General features: G+C 39.6%; 1 protein-coding gene across 1 annotated transcript in view; it reads right to left on the bottom strand.

Annotated features, from left to right (window-relative positions):
- LOC119746057 (NADH dehydrogenase [ubiquinone] flavoprotein 2, mitochondrial-like) overlaps nt 1-17,535 on the bottom strand; it is a 59,337-nt gene that overhangs the window by 24,933 nt on the left and 16,869 nt on the right. The window contains exon 6 of the mRNA XM_038222829.1: nt 4,917-5,103. Within this exon, the coding sequence (XP_038078757.1) occupies nt 4,917-5,103 (187 nt within the window). The remainder of the gene's footprint in view (nt 1-4,916; nt 5,104-17,535) is intronic.

The following is a 17,535-nucleotide window of genomic DNA, read 5'->3' on the forward strand; positions in this document are numbered from 1 at the left end:
TGTAGACTAATAATTCAAACCAGTCACGAGCCCGATTTCACAAGATGGGTCACACGTCAACTTGAGATGCATGCGTAACATGCTGCAACTCGTTTTATAGAAGCATTTCACAAAACCCAATCAAATGTACCATGTACCATGTAATAATGAGCATATATCGTCACCGACACCACGAAGTAACACCCATCTACAGTACATACCAGTAAAAACTAGCAATCGGAGAAAACGGCAACTAAAGTTGAACGCCTTCTAAAACAACACTTTGCGTCAAAACGACAGAGTATTTTCAGTTGGGTTTCTCGTTGTGGACACTTGATGAATTGAATTTATTAAATCTGCTATTTTTCACTCGTTTGTGAATTAAATAAACAAGAAATAAGAGAAAAAAGATGAGTGTTAGTTCGTGATACCGAAAAAGCTGCGAAACTGTAAATTTTTGTTTTCACGAAGTAACACTCTTCAATGTATTTAACACGAGGAAAGTGTAACTTCAGGTCAGCGCGCGCGCGCTCATACAACTTGTTACAAGAAGAGTGTTACTTCGTGAAAACGTTTTTGTTCACTTATGAGCAGAGTGCGCACCATGCATTGCAATGGAAAATGGAACTTGAGTGTTACTTCGTGAAAACGAAAATTGTCACTTTTGCGCAAAAGTTGCCATGGATACTTAGCGTAATTATTAAAGAAAAGCTCTTGAAGCTTTGAAACTTCGTGCAATAGTAGGCCTTGATGAATAATGTTTCAAAATCAAAAAAACTGAAAATCGAAAAAAAATATGGTTTAACACGGTAGAGTGTTATTTCGTGGTGTCGGTGACAATATATGGTGCAAGCATCCACCAGTATTGGTGCTCAAGGCGCTATGTCATCATTATTACCTTGCTCATTGGGCCAATGAAACACAATCTCAGCCCCCTTGGGAATATACAGCTGGACACAGCCATTTCAGCGCAAAACCAGCTAAAATCAATCACAATAACCATCTCTGCCCTCACCGGTACCCATTTACTCCTACCGGTAGGTGGGGAGAAGCAATGAGTGACTAAAGTGCCTTGCCCAAGGGCACACGCACCATACCCCAGAATTACCCGCAGGTTACAAATTCAATGCTCTAGACCAAGAGGCAAAGGCACTACAAACGTAACCATCTCCTTGACAAGAGTGTAACTTGTATACCTTTGACCCACAGTAACCCAATGAGGGTAGCTTTTCTGGTATAGCAACACTGTAAAAACATAACCGGAAGCAGGTACCGGTAATGTGACAATGCACACAATGTACACGTACACACCTAGACATTCATGTTTTCAGTGTACATTACATGTATACATGTACATGTACATGTAGCTCAAATAAAGTGCACTCTAAGGGTGCTCAGAAGTTACTCATAAGATGGATTTGTGACGGGTGTGTGTCGAAATTAGGTTTTGCCCATTTGAGCTATTGATGCTCAGAATTTCTTGGGTCTGAAAGCCCAATTTTCTAAGACTGAATCTGATCTGTCTTGTTGATACACATGTACATGTAACGCCGTCTACAATTACCACCACGGCAGCTGGACTGTATACATGTAGTTTGCAAGGGATTGGACGGGCTGCATTAGGGAAACAAGATCCTAATCTAGTCTTGGACCACCATTTCATGTATTAAAGCCACCACTGGGAAAGACGGTCCACGGACCATCTCATTTTTGGGAGGAGTTCAGCTAAATGTCCGCATTTAGTAAAAAAAGGCTGCTTACATGTATATTCAAAACCAACAATCATCTCTGCCTATACATGTAAAAGCCCTCCCCCCTCCCACCTCCCACCGAAAAGAAATTACTTCTGCTTACCGCTTGACCCTAAAATTTTTATCGGCAAGTTAAAGATAAAGTACATAAAATGCATTCATGTCTTATCGAAAATGCTTCTCAATGACCTTTTTACGTCAAAACACTTATTATTATCCCCAACTCGATCAGTTTCCTGAGTGGTGGTGAAGGCACATGCATAGGCCATGCAGTAATGGCAGACCTTGCCGTGCGCTATAAAGATGATAGCCAAAATGCCCCACATATGTATGTTGTGTAAATGGTCAAATTTGACATTGTAAAAATGGCAAGCATACATAGATGGAGAAAGATTTCTGTGAGTTAATTCACAGAACTTGATCTCTCATTTATGTGTATTATGTATTGTTCATTTTCAGAGATAATGCATATAACGTGTTTTCAGAAAATAAATGAAACTGAAAAAAATGTTGGGCCGAAAATAAGCATAGAGTAAGAATACTCCATTTAAAAATATCACCCAAAAAAATAGCAAAATCAGAAAACTTCCCGACCTACTGACCCTATTTTTGAAGAAAAAAAAATTGTAAAATTTGGAAGTACATGTACAAGAATAATTTTAGCCTTACATGTATGTGGGTCATTCCACCGGGTTGGGAAGCAGTGCATGTTACATCCATATATTTGGTTATATTATGAAAAGTATCAATGCATTCTAACCAATTGCGTAACATAATATTTGACTTAGGGTGTTTAAATATATGAGAAAGTTTGAAATCATTTGAAAGTACTTTGACAAAAATATGAGCAAAAATGTATTAATTCGGATGTAACATTGACACCGTGTCAATGTTACATCCAAACTTTTTTTTTGGCCATATTTTACACGTATGTAAAATGTTACCCAAACTGACATTGCATATTTACAACTGGACACCTACATGTGTAAGCACTAAGACAAACTTTTGTTTTGGTATAGTCAGGGTTCAAATATGGCAGAAACAATACCTCAAGTGTGGATGTAACGGTGTAAAAATCACTCAATGGAAGTGTGACATTTAGGGTTTACACCGTGTAAATGTTACATCCACACAAACAAGCTATCATTTCTGCTCCATTTGATGTCGGACTACCATAACAAAAGCTTTTCTTATTGTGTTGCATCTATAGTAAGAAGTATGCAAAGTAAATTTGGGTAATATTTCGCAGACATTTTTTAAAAAGATAACAAATGTCATATTTGGACGTAACACTGACACGGTGTCAATGTTTCATCCAAAATGACATTTTTTGCTCATATTTTTGGCAAAATACATTGAAATGATTTCAAACTTTCTGCAGTAGTGAAACACCCAACAACAAATATTATGTAGAGCAACTGCTAGCAAGGCATTCATGCTTTTCTTAAAATGGTCATACATGTATGTCACACTTTGTTCCCCAACCCGGTGGAATGACCTACATGTATGTACCAAATTACACATGCTGGTATATGTATGTTGCAAATCAATGACGTGCCTATGGACATATGCAGTGCAACCCCACAGGTTCGACTGGATTATGTACATATCTACAAATCTTTATTTCCTTGCTCCAGGCTAGAGCAATATCCACCCAATAAAATTACACCTGAGGGTCTTCTTTCTTAGAGCCGAATGCCCCCTTAGGATACATGTGCCGGTATGTGGCAGAAATAATGTGTTATGTATGGGGCTCAGACCATCAAAATCCTGAAAAATTTATATTGTTCGCTGCTTTGATGTGTGATGGCATGTTCCACCTGAGGGAAATATGTATGGGGTAGACTAGCGGTGAGATAATGCTAATCTTGTTAAAAAAAAAAACACGTCATGCATTACTGCAGTCAACAAATTGTCGTTACATTGTGTACATGTACAAGTTAAGACAAAAACAGAGGAGTACATACTTGTATGTAGTAATCTACCCTGCCAGAAATGAAAAAATAAATCACTGGTTTTATCCTTTGGTAATTAAAAGCCTTCTGAGCTTTCTGGAGGACACAAAATGCTGCATAATACATGTAGGACACACCCTACGGGACCGTGACCATTCAGTCCTGGTATGAAAAGGGCCCCCCGGTACCTCGTCCGGTCCAGAGCCAGTCCGGTCTTCAGCCCAGTCTCGTCCGGTACATGGTCCTGTCTGACCAGAAGTTTTGAAGTCAGTCAGGCGCATCAATTTATTGCCCTTCAGAGAACCTCCAGAGCAGAACAATAGCAGACTTACCGGATTAAAGATAAAATCCTTCCATAACGCCTTGGTAATTTACGGTCCCATTGTGCGCGAAACCGCATGGCAGGGGTTTTGATCTGTGCTGACGAAAGTGTTCTATTGTTTCGCGCTGAGAGATGAAAACCACAGGCGGGTTTCTTCTGGGATATTACATGTGTCAATACTTGCAAACAATAGACCCCAGGATAGAGGAGTTCCTGATTAGCAACAGGACCAGCTCCTGGGCCGGTAGCTGGGACGGTGCGAAAAGACTTCTTGGGAGGGGACGAGCTTACCGGGGGGCCCTTTTCATACCGGGGCTGAATGGTCACGGTCCCTAAGCAGGTGCTGCACCACATGCTACCCCTTTGAGATGCAAATTATATGCAAGGCAGTAATTGAGTGACACCCAATTTCATTAACAAATGTTGACCGCTGTGATGCGGGATATGGCGTTTTGAACACCCTCGGGGCGCATAGCACCTTCGGCGAAATTGTTTTGTTATACAATGTACCTCTGTCTTGGATTCTTTGGATTTTGATGTAAAAATCCCGAAAACAAACAGCTGTAAACACAACAATCAAACGCCAACTCACATGCATGTCGCGTGCTCAAAACAGCTGATCGTCTGCTAGTTCACTGCTCCCACTCATGTGTGAAAACATGGTAAAAATAGCATGGGTACCAACGATAAAAGCGTTTCAAACCGTACGTACGTATGTACAAAGTCATAGCACACTCCCTGAGGGATATCACACAGGGAATGTGCCATGACTTTTTATAAACTTAACACGTGACCGTTCTAGGCCAATGAAAATACAGTATTAAAGACAGAGGTATAACAAATTTTTTTTCAGACTACAGTACCCAGGACTAAATACAACAAAGGTCAAGATGAGATTTTGAGACCTACCTGGGTCCTGGTTTGGGTGACCTCCCTGCCTTCAGGTCATCGAGGATCTCGTTGATATCTTTGACTTCTAAGTCTTCATAGTAATGATCATTGATCTGCACCATGGGGGCATTGACGCAGGCACCCAGGCACTCCACCTCATTCAGTGTGAACAGCTTGTCTGGTGTGGTCTCGCCAACTTTGATACCTGAAAAAGACATAGAAATGTGCGAATTCATTATGGCAAACCCAGTAAAATGCAGTTTAATTAATATTAGGTTTTGCCCTTCACCAACAAACACGTACATACATGTACACACACATGTTTATGTTACATACCAAGTGTGGACATTCCATTGGTTTCGTGTAGTTAAGAAAAGCCTCGAAAAAAAAATCATTTTACTCTCACTGTGAAAACACTTTCAACCCAATTTTTTTTCTATGATCCTCTTTAGTGTTTCTCTTCATTTTGCCACAGATAAACTCCTGTCTGACTCCCTAATCCCCATTCCATATACCGTACCTTGAATCTTATCCCCATAATGAATCCCAAAAACTTTAATATCCCTATGCATGTTTACATTACACACCAAGTGTGGACATTCCATTGCTTTCGTGTAGTCAAGAAAAACCAGTGAAAAAAACTCATTTTTCGCAAACTGTGAAAACTCTTTCAACCCAATTTTTTTTCTATGATTCCCTTTAGTGTTTCTCTTCATTCTGCTACACATAAACCTAACCCAAAAATGCCTCTAAACCTGTTTTCCAGAAATGGGGAAACACTGTGTGGACTTGCCCAAGTCCACACAACGTCGCCTCTACCTGGTTTATATGGAGCTCTCTTGTTCGGAAGTCTACACAGTGAATGTAATGCCTACCCACACACACACAATTTACAATATAAATATTCACAATTAATACCTCGTACAAGATAATCATTGTGGTAACTTTTGGTGCTGTAAATCAGATTTGAAACCGGTAAGCTGACCCAAACGAGTGGTCAAGTGGTCAAGACGTCAGTACTAGCAAGCATATGAATTTTTCTTTGAAGCTCTTGGACAGCATTGAGATGCAAGTGCTTATGAAATGACAGGTACTGTACATGTACGTCGGTATGAGGGGCAAAACCAAATATTCAATTTACATCTCTCCGACCTAAATTGTCATCATACAAGGAACATGCAGTTTTGTGGAACAGGGTCTAGCTGCTTCTTTCAAACCTCTTACTGTTTAAGATGCCCTAGTGATGCATCCTTGAGTTTGTGCAGGGGGTACTATCATGGGATGTTCTCAGGCAGGCTTTCACTTTTTTGTTCCACACCTTGTATATTAACCCACTCAACACTATTTCCAGCCTCAGAGTTTTTCACCTGAAATAGATGCAGAGTTTTTCCCTTGAAATGGATGGCATTTTGAATGATAGTGGTTAGAAAAGAGATGGTTACAAATTGACTGATACTTAGTGACTTCACTCTCCTTTTTTTATGGGAGCAAGTCAAAAGAAGTAAGCTTGAATACTGATAAAACAATTGTTTACCTTAAACAATGCGGAAACCCTTTTCAGTCTGCTTATTCTGTAGACCATAAACTATTTATACACAATTACCTTTGTAATGATGAAAGTGAGCTTAAAGAAAATATACATCATTTGCTTTTGCTGTAATTTTCAGAAATGGATGGATTTGGTGGGTTGGTAACCTATAGCAAATATTGTTACACTGACTTTTTTGAAGTTTTGGGTTCATAGATGCTATAAAAACCCAAGAAAAACAATTCTTTTCCTGTAGTCTGGTTCTCTGACTCCATTTAAGATCAAACGGGGCAATTTATAGACATTGGGTAATTGTAAGGTCAGGGAACCAGTCTAGCTGGCTTGTACCCGTTCGTAGGTGTGTAATCGATTGCAAACATATGCGGACTAACTAAATATGTAAATTTGGGCCAGTATTTGAAAAAAGCCAGTTTTTTTCCGACGCTGGTCGGCCGACCAGCGTTGGAAATTGATAAAAAAATACCACTTTTCTTGAAAATGACAGCACACCAGGTGCCATGATTTTACAGGATGCCTTAGACTGTCATTCACTAACAGTCCAGCAAGTTATTTCATAATAATTTGGTAATTTTATTTTGTTGATGTTTGCAGATGTTGTATTTTCTCTTTAAGGATATTTCACCGAAGGACAAGCTACCGGTACGGAGGTTTTAAAAAGCATAAGCTTCCCATCTATCGACTTCTTTTTGATGTATATAGAGAAATGTGATCCCACCCACTCTCATTCTCGGGTAAATATTTGATGGCCGTGATTAACTTTTTATCCATGAGGTTTCTTATTTCACAGACAAACCCCGGGGCAATGCTAAATAAGTAATAACTGAATAATAAGGATGAGGACATTTGCATGCATGATACGACATGTATGTGTGCGACACTAAGAGAGAAACAGTATTAATCCAGGGGCCGGATTAGGGGGAATTCATCAACTTTAAAAGCTTTTTTCTTCCCAAACAAAAGTGGAAACAAAAACGTGATTCATCCTGCCACTGACATCCGGCTCTAAAGCTGTACTTTCTCAGTTTTTCATTGCTGGAAACTTTTCTGAACCCTCCAAAATTATTCCTTTCTGTGCACAGTAAAAATATGCCGGTCTGATTCTTTATTATACATGTAGGCTCTACATGTACATGTACATGTACATGTAATACAGAAAACAGAATCAATCCCATATGTAAAGTAACTGTAGCCTAGCTGAGCTGTACATGTACACTGTGTACAGTCAAAATAACCAGGGTGTCGGATTTTGAAGATTTACAAATGTAGCATGGTTATTAGGATTGCTGACCATCATGTGTTACAATACAGACAAACAAAATCCACCTTCTCAAACCTCAAGACCCCTTCACACAAACCCCTAGTGGTTGTAAGACTGTGAGCAAAGATGTAACAAATCAGGAGAAGTTTTACTTGGAAGGCCGGATACCGTGACAGTTTATTTTGGAGGCCATCACCTATCTTCTACATGTACTTGTACACAGTGCAGTTTTACAAACTTGCATGAATGTGAACTGCACAGATGCATCCGTGTTAAAAATTCATCACATTAACACACAATACTGGAATTTGTATCCCTGTGGAGACATTCCTCTGTTCTCGTGTACTAAAGTTTTCGAGTTTGAAAGTGTAGTTTAAAAATGCTCTTACTTTAACCAGAATTAATTTCCTTGGCTGAAATTTGGACTTAATATCCCTTTTCTGAAACTCTCCCATTTGCGACAGATCAACATAGCTTGGAAATTCCTAGTTTTTGAGTAAAATCCATATATATCTATTTCGTGAAAACCTTGTGGAGACGTATTCATCTATAGAAATTGCCCTGTGGAGACGTACATGTATACAATCTTTAGTTCCCTATTGTACACACGTCTCCAGAGGGCACGGTGTATCAGATCATGTACATGTACATGTACATGTACAATGTTCACAGTATCCAATCATGCATACTTGGACTAGAAAACAGTATCGCTACACTAATGAGACACAGCAAGGTTAAATAGTCGGGAACAGGGGATTTTCATCAGATGCTGCCATTGTCGATAATGGAATTGGTGCTCAAGTTACACCCTCAATGGTTAGAAAGGGAGAGTTGGGGGAGATCACTGGGAGGGACATTTAAACGCATTGCTGATGACTCCAGACGCTGATGACTCCTGACGCTGATGACTCCTGATGCTCACGCGAAGATGCTATGGGTTTGTGCATATTCAGTCATGCGTACACAGCGTGTTTCTCCATCTGGGCCTCTCGAAAGTGGTCAAAAAGCACCATCTACTCTTCATGCAGAGTCCACTAGTGCCACTCTGCCAAACTATCCGCTCTGTTCACAAGTACCCCCTCACCGGCAAAGAAAGTGCAGTTGCAGGGTGACCGACCGACGCCATCTTGCCTGACTGTAATTTTGACGTGACACGCGGCCGCACCACTGCGTGTACATAGTACAAATCCCCTGGTGTACGTGCGTCACACACAAGGAACGGTGCGCGTCAACCAGCTAAATGTCCCGCCCATGGGACGTCATTGCTAGGTAAAAGGGCGCCCTCTTTTGTTGGCGCACGGAGCCCATACATGTTGTAGATAACGGCTCCTCTCATGCTGGATAGCTAAATACAATGTAAAATACGCGTACATGTACATGTGCACATCAATGGACGATTGCAAAACCTCTTTATATGTACATGTTCCCAGCTTTGCAGGAGACAGAACATTTTGAATTTCAAAGCTCTCATAACTTAATTGTCTCCCTTGAGACATTTTCTTATTCCTACTTCCCACAGGTGGTCAAATTTACAGTTAGGCAATGATGCGTTTCCATGGCAAAACCCAGCCACACATGATGCACATGCACATCCATGGATATATTGTGCTCCTGGATCTAATCTCATAAAAGACGTGCCTGAGCAGTGATTTGGCAGGGATAAGGCCGGTCACTGACTGATCCGGTAATGAGATAGCCGGAGGGTGATATATGAGGCACACACTGAAAACATATGAAAACATCACTGCTATACATGTATGTAATATACAGCAGAAAAAGAGTCACTTATACACTGGTATGTACATGTAAATGTTCACAAAGCAGAAAAGGTGTATACGCGTGTTTACTGTGTAGTACATGTACATGTGATTAAAACCCATCCATGCAAACATACATTCTGAGTCAAGTTGTCCTTTCAGGCAAAATCCATCAAGTGACTGTTTTCAACAGTTAAGAGCCCCCAGCCAACATACATGTAAAGAAGGATTGACTGGCTGGGACTATGTACATTGTAAGTTGATACAGCTACATGTACGCTTTGACTGTTGGTGATTGATAAGCCAGCTGTGCCTACCACTTGCCTGTTTGTTTTGTCTGTTGACTGAATTTGACATGTCACAGTGCTTGAATTATGATAGGACTGTTGGTGACTAGCCTGTGTAAAAGGCATGGCAGGGGAAGAGGATTGCCTTTTTTTTTTATTGTCTGTGACTCAGTGTCAGATAGCCGGAGGATATATAAAACTGCACACATAATACACCCAAAAATATATGAACGGACAATATCAGGACAATTTAGCACTGTCAGTTTATGATACACATGGACGCATAATGTTCCATAGTATTGTCATCTCAGTATCATTTAATATTTATTGTGAAAAGTGTTACCATTACTTCCTGAACATTTAAAGGGAAGATACAACATTTGCAAACATCAAAAAACGAAATGATCGAAATATCTTACTGGATTGTGAGGGAATGACAGTCAAAAGCATCCTGTAAAATCGTGGCTCCTGGTGTTCTGACATTTTCAAGAAAACCTGTATTTTTCCAATGCTGCTCAGCCGACCAGCGTTGGAAAAACTGAATTTTCTTTGCAATTGATTACACACCTGTGAAGAGGTATAAGCCTTCTAGACTAATTCTCCGACCTTGCAATCCTCCAAAGTCTATAAATTGGTCCGTTTCATCTTACGTGGGGTCAGGGAACCAGACTACAAAAACATGATTGGTTTTCTTGGATTTTCCAGCATCTCCAAACAGAAAACGTGAAGCAAGTCAGTTTAACAATATTTGCTATAACATACTAATCCTCCAAATCCATTTATTTCTGAAAATTGCAGCAAAAGCAAATGTTGTACATTCCCTTTAAAGCTATAGTCCATCATTTGTAATTTGTGCATTTTGTTCGTTTGAAGCAACAAAAGTGCTCAAAATCTAAAGAAGGGTACTGAACAACTAACCTGATGAAGTTTCAGCTAAGCTTCAGCTGTACATTCCGAGAAAAACAGCATTCTAAGATCTCAATTTCAAATCAAAAGTTACTGAATCATGTTTTGAATTGTTTTGAATTGCAGCTATACGCGACGTCGCGCACTGATCCGACGAATTATAACAACCGCGCGTGCGTGTGCGTCGTTCCAATACTTGTGCGCGCTGCGCTGAATAACAAAACGAACTACTAATTTAAATTTTCCTACGGTGCTTCTTAAGAAGAACCGTTGGAAATGCCTTCTTTCGTTGATTACTTCAAAATGACAGCTTGCCAGAAGGAATAATTTCACAGGGAGTTTAGTTCCCTTACTATCTTTCAACCAAGTTTGTTTTTCAACAATAATTACGCCAGTTACTTTTCGGATGGCTGCAAATGATGGACTATAGCTTTAATATGAAAAATAAACTTCATTTACATATTTGACAATGTAAGTACCGGTAGCTATTGTGATCACTAGTGGAAGTCAGTAGTCACATGGCTGCTTCTTGCATCATTCCAAGCCAGTTGGTCCTAAGGCATGCATACATTTTGTAATAACAACATCATCTACACAGAGTATAGGCCTACGTAACTCATGCCCTGTCACCATGCACGAGACAGAAAAATTATCGCTGGCATTATTGCATTACCATTTTATCTTTGAATTTGCTCCAGTGGAGCGCATCACCGATGTGCGTTAATCAATGCCAGCAATGTCGTGAATGAGTAGTCCGCCGACACTTTAATTGAAGTTGCATCGTGAGCATTGTTCCCAAATTTCATTAAATCTTTACCTCGCCCAGCAACCACGCTTGCTGCATATTTTTTTTGACTAAGATTGTCAAGCCGACAAAGTGTTTGGGAAGGTATGACGATGTTGAGATAATTTCCAAAGGGAAGGAAAAATGTAAAAAGGATTAAGAAGGGAAACAATAACACCTGCACAGCCCAGCAACAAACTGAAACCAATTAAGGGTCACGTGGAAAGCTGAGTAATCTTATTAGTTCTTGCCAACGTCTTACCAAATATTGCAAGCACTTCTTCACATCAATGGCATTGAAGCCTGTCTTGTAATCTTACTTGTATCATAGGGATGCAACCCTGCAAATAAATTCCCATAGACACTAGTGCTAAATGCCCATACTTCAAAATTCTTTTAAAAATACTCAGAACTCTCACAGGTATTCAAGCTGCACAGAAAAATGATGATCAACATGTCATCTTTCATTTTCTTTTCATTTTTTGGTGGGTTGACCATTGACTTTTCGAGATATTCTCACCCAAAGAAGACGACCCCTATTTTCCTCAAAGCGGAAAAGTAGCCATCTTGAAAAACGATCCCTCCACAACATGGCAAAATAGCGCCACTTTCGAGCCCAGTAGCATCCAAAATGCTCAGAATTGGAAGCCCCAAGTCCGGGCCAGAGGTTCATTACCATATCTCTTGAATTCCCCAATTTTGCGGCGCTCAGAACTCTCTAATATAGAATATTTTGAGGCTATAACTTTTATTCATGAGCTCGGCGGATGTATTTACATGTAGGCCTATTTACCGGCGTGCACCCGTAGCTATCCTTAACAGTCCTGAATCCTCCGATTTCAATACGATTTTGCACATACACGTAGCCCCTTGGGAGTTAGGGTTTAAATATCAACATGCACATATGGTAGTACAATGAAATGTGAAAAGTGAATATACATGTACATTGTGCTAGAATATTTTTCCCCACCAGCATTGTGTGCTGTACATGATTCTCTAGCTCACATGACAGTAACGACTTGTTACCAAACCAAACTTTTTTTCAAATATTACAAAGATCTCTAGAGGAATCATAGTTTAAAGGGAATATACATGTACAACATTTGCAAACATCGAAAAATAAAACTACCAAGTTTTTACGAAAAACCTTACATAGTCAGGTGGCATATGGTCGGAATCGTGACCGACTGGTCCAAAGCACCAAACTTGGCAGATAGATTCTGATAGCCCTAGAGAAGATATTTAGAAGGGGTGACACCTGAAAATCTTTTGGGAAGGGTGCCTAATTTGCATAAATCGTTAATCCCTGCCGTGTAATATATTTATTCCCATATTTGGGTATATTTATATTTTTTTATTTTTTTGAAAAGTGTATTTTGGTGATTCTTCTTGCATAATTCTTACTTCAATAACATTTTGTAAAACATATAAGTGACTGAATAAATAGGAGGACATAGTAAAGAACCAAAATTGCTACTATTTTATCCTAAAGTTACGCGCATTTACCTTTTCCTCAGATATCATCAACTAGTCCAAACGTGGGTATTGTTGATGAGCTTCAAATTCACAAAGTTACTTACTGGCATAGTTACCCTAACAAAAATAAGTGGGAAATCAAGTGAAAATTGATAACATCTTGATGTTTAGCCCAAAAGACCAAAACAGGGGAGAAAATGTGGTGTCCGTAAATTGGGCTAGTACGGGAAGGGTAACGTGGGGACTTGAATAAGTTCAACGAAATCCCCCTAAATAAGAGATTATTGTTGTTTACAATAATTTTGTCTACGCCAAAACGTTTTCTCAACAATAATTTTGGGAATTTCCTTGAACTTGTTCCAGTGTTCCATGTTAGGCAACCCTTCACCTACTTGTTAGCCTAATTTATGGACACCTCGTTTTTTCCCAGTTTTTGTTTTCTGGGCTAAATATCACAATGTTATCATTGTTCACATGATTTTGCATAAGGTTTTAATAGGGTAACTGTTCCAGTAAGCTACTTGGTGAATTTAAAGTTCATCAATGCTTATGTTTGGCAAGACTAATTGATGATATCTGGTGACACGGTAAATGCGCGCAATTTTAGGGCATAATAATAGCCATTTTGGATCGTTACTATGTCCTCATAATTATTCAGTCACTTAAATACTTTGGAAAATGTTATTTAAGTAAAGATATGTAAGTAGAATCCCCAAAATACACTTTAAAAAAAAATATAAAAAATAGAAATATACCCAAATATGGGAATAAATATATTACATGACAGGGATTAACGATTTATGCAAATTAGGCACCCTTCCCAAAAGAATTTCAGGTGTCACCCCTTCTAAATATTTTCTCTAGGTCTATAAGCATCTATCTGCCAAGTTTGGTGCTTTGGACCAGTCGGTCACGATCTTGACGAAAATTAGATCTAAGCCACCTGACTAACAAGGATGTTGGTAAAGGACAGTCTAAAGCATCCTGTAAAATTATGGCACCCGGTGTAAAGTCATTTTCAAGAAAATGGTATTTTTGTATACATTTCCAACGGTGGTCGGCCGACCACCGTTGGAAAAACCTAACTATTTTTCAACTACTGCTCCAACTTTACACTTTTTGCAGTCCAAACTTTGTTTGCTATTGGTAACATGTTCATGAACGGGTGCAGGCCAGCTAGACTGGTTTCCTTACCTTACAATTTTCCGGCATCTATAAATTGATCCATTTCATCTTTAGTGGAGTCAAGGAGCCAGACTACATGAACATTCTTGTTTGTCTTGGTTTTTCCAGCATTTTTTGAACACAAAACTTCAAACATGTCAGTGTAACAATATTTGAGCTATTATACTAACCCCTCAAATAGTTCATTTCTGAAAATGACAGCAAAAGCCAATGATGTACATTCCCTTTAATACAAGAATGGTGATTTTTTTTGGAGTAGAGGGATTTTTTTTTGGAAGGGGGGGGGAATTTGTGGGGATTGATGTCCAAAATGTTAGTTTTTAAAACATGTTCAATGTAGTTATTTTGAGTCCCATCAGCCACACATAGGAATGTATGAATACTGTACGTAACGTTGCAAATGATTTTTTGATCAGTCAACAAACATGAGAAAGCTGGTCAATCTCTTAAATACTAAATAGACGCAATATTTATTTGTCTTTGTTAGGAAAATGGTCTGAGCTTTAATTTTCTCTAACTTAAAAACATGAACAAATCTCCTAAAACAAGGAGAATGCACATACTGAAGAATTACGGTACAGAGATTACGCGCTAGCTATGCTGATTGCCGAAATGAAAAGGCAGCCAAAAATATTCCCCATATTTAGTATAAATGTCCGTGGACCTCAAGCAAGTCATATTCAGTGGCTGCAACTCACCAGTTACAACTCACAAGTACTCTAAATTAAATTAACCCTAACCGCCCTGAATCCTTCAAAATCCTCTTCGCCAAAGTGGAGGAATTTGGAGGATTGAGGTTACATGGCAAAAGTGCGTTACTGATTTCATAGGATGCACTTTGTCAAGGTCTTGGGCCGGACCTTGTGTTGTTTTTGCTCAGCCATGCATAAATAAAGGCCTGGATGATGCTTGAAATCATCCAGGTACTGCTCCAGGATATCACTTGCCAAGCCTCAACATACATGTATTGACAGTCACTGCCACAGGATTTTGCAGGATTCAGGCAGAGGTCACCCCTCCACAAACCATATTCAAGAAATAATAAAGGAATTTGCAGGATTGAGGCTATATGTTATTTTTCAATGAGGCCAATTGGAGGATTTTGCAGGATTGAGGCTACATCCTAGCAAAAAGGCCAAGGGAGTTAGGGAACTTAAAGAAAATAAAAACGATATTGAGTTTCATCTAAAAAATAAATTCCTTTCCTAAACTGCCATTTTTATAGCAATACAAAAGTTATGCACCCTCGATTGAGACAATGATGAAAAGAAAGGCCCATGTTTAGTTATTGAATTATTACTTTACAGTTTCAAATTATTGGCTGCCAGACAACTTTCCGTTCTCGGGGGGTAGGCTGGTTGCCACCCCCAATCAGTATCGATAATGTATGGACCGGGAGCCAGTCTGCTGGCAAAGCAGATCTGTTTGTGTCAGAGGGTTGCAGATGCCCAAAAAAGGAAAAATGGAGGTTCTTTGATTGAAATTTACAACATACCGGTATCAAATTTGTTGAAGAAATCAAATTTGTTGAAGAACACGGCAAACGCTACATTAATGTACCCCCCGGTAGCTGCACGTTTGTATTTCCATCATATATAAATCTCTATTCCCTCTGTCTATTTGGCAATCACGTTCGGCTGCAGACATACACATTGTAGACGCCACAATTCCAAGGGGATGTCTTCCAAGTGGAATGTCATCAAATCAGAGCTGAACATTGAGTATAAAAAGTTACCAGGACATCACTGCACTGTAGCATGTCTATCTGATTGATGACACTGAGATTGCAGATAACCAACGTCATTTGACAAAATTTTTTTTACTTCGAAGCAATTTGAGTGCTTCACAAATACCGGTATGTAACCCCCCCCCCCCCCCCATGAGCAGAGGACCTGCCAAAGGCAATTTATCACACAATATTTCAGCTGGTACATGTAAAGTCCTTAAAACCAATTTTTTTCTTTGCAAATAAAGTGCTGAGTATGAAGGACTCCCGTGTGAATAAGAGAGGGTGTTTTTTGTTCACTTTTGAGAACCCCGTGGACAGCTGGGGCCAATTTCATAGAGCTGCTTAAGCATAAAATTTGCTTAAGCACAAAAAACCCTTGCTTAATATAATCAGGTTACTGGCCAAAACTTCATGCGATGTACCGGTACATTACTTGTGACTGGTATTTGGCTGTTGTTTACTTAATATAATAATCGCATGGAGTTTTGGTGGGTAACCTGATTATATTAAGCAAAGGTTTTTTGTGCTTAAGCAAATTGTATGCTTAAGCAACTCTATGAAATTGGCCCCAGGATACACTGCATGCGCGTACTGGTTTGCACGCATATAGTGCAAAGTAGTGTTCCCCCCCCCCCCCTTGATGGGATGCAAGTCCATTACAGGTTAACTCCCAAGCTAATGCCAGTCTCCTGGGTAGAGAGAGGCAAGTGGGGTGAAGTGGCTTGCCCAAGGACACACATATATGGCCAGCAGCTGGATTCGAACCCCTGACCCTCTGATCACAAGTCACAAACCCTGACCACTAGGCCACACCTCCCTTCACAGAGCAAAAAAATGGACGACTATCATCATATCTTCATTTTTGACGTCCATAGAGCACTGGAATCAACATACCGGTACATGTGTACACAGTGATGCATAGCATGCAATAAGTCAGCTATCTAGCTAGCTACCAGTAAGAATGGTTCAATCCTCCAATGAACGTGTTCATGCCACCATGATTTAGCACTGCAGAGACAATATTTGATAATGCCAATATCCGATGCATCATTCCTAATTATCCCCAACGATAAAAAACACTTTTAGAAAATCGTGGAGCCAAAACGTTTGCCAGTATGAAGCCACAGAAAACACAAAAACCAACCATGTCTCTGACCTCCGGACAATTTCAAAATCAATAACTCATTACCAGATCACTACGTTCCATTATTTTGTAATTTGCCACGCAGAACTACATGTACATGTACATATTATAATGGACAGATGACAAGCGACTTCGTGGCTCCCCCCCCCCCCCCCCCCCCCCCCATTGCTCCCCAGGGCAAGTTGGACTGTTTTTCTTGGCGCAATCTGGGAATCCACTGAGGGTTAATTAGCATCTCCAAGACTTGGAACAGCAGACTATGATGCCGTCAAGGGACCAAATTCAGACAAATAAGCATTCACCAAGCAAATTATAATTTTCTTGCTGCATCGATCATCCAAAACGTGGTGTAGTTCTTTACAATGTGCACATGCACGTGTGTATGCAGTCCCATTCATTCTTAAATTTTGAAGCACGATGCAAGATATAAAACAAAGCACACATAATTTGTATGCTATGTATTGTGTGTGATGTTCCTTCCAGTTTTTTCAAGGCTGTACAATATACAATGGAAAAAATAAATGTCGTTGTAATTTCTTCTTGGTTTAAGTTTGTCGTGATT

The sequence above is a fragment of the Patiria miniata genome, unplaced genomic scaffold (assembly GCF_015706575.1).
Source record: "Patiria miniata isolate m_02_andy unplaced genomic scaffold, ASM1570657v1 HiC_scaffold_12, whole genome shotgun sequence".
Classification (NCBI taxonomy): Eukaryota; Metazoa; Echinodermata; class Asteroidea; order Valvatida; family Asterinidae; genus Patiria; species Patiria miniata.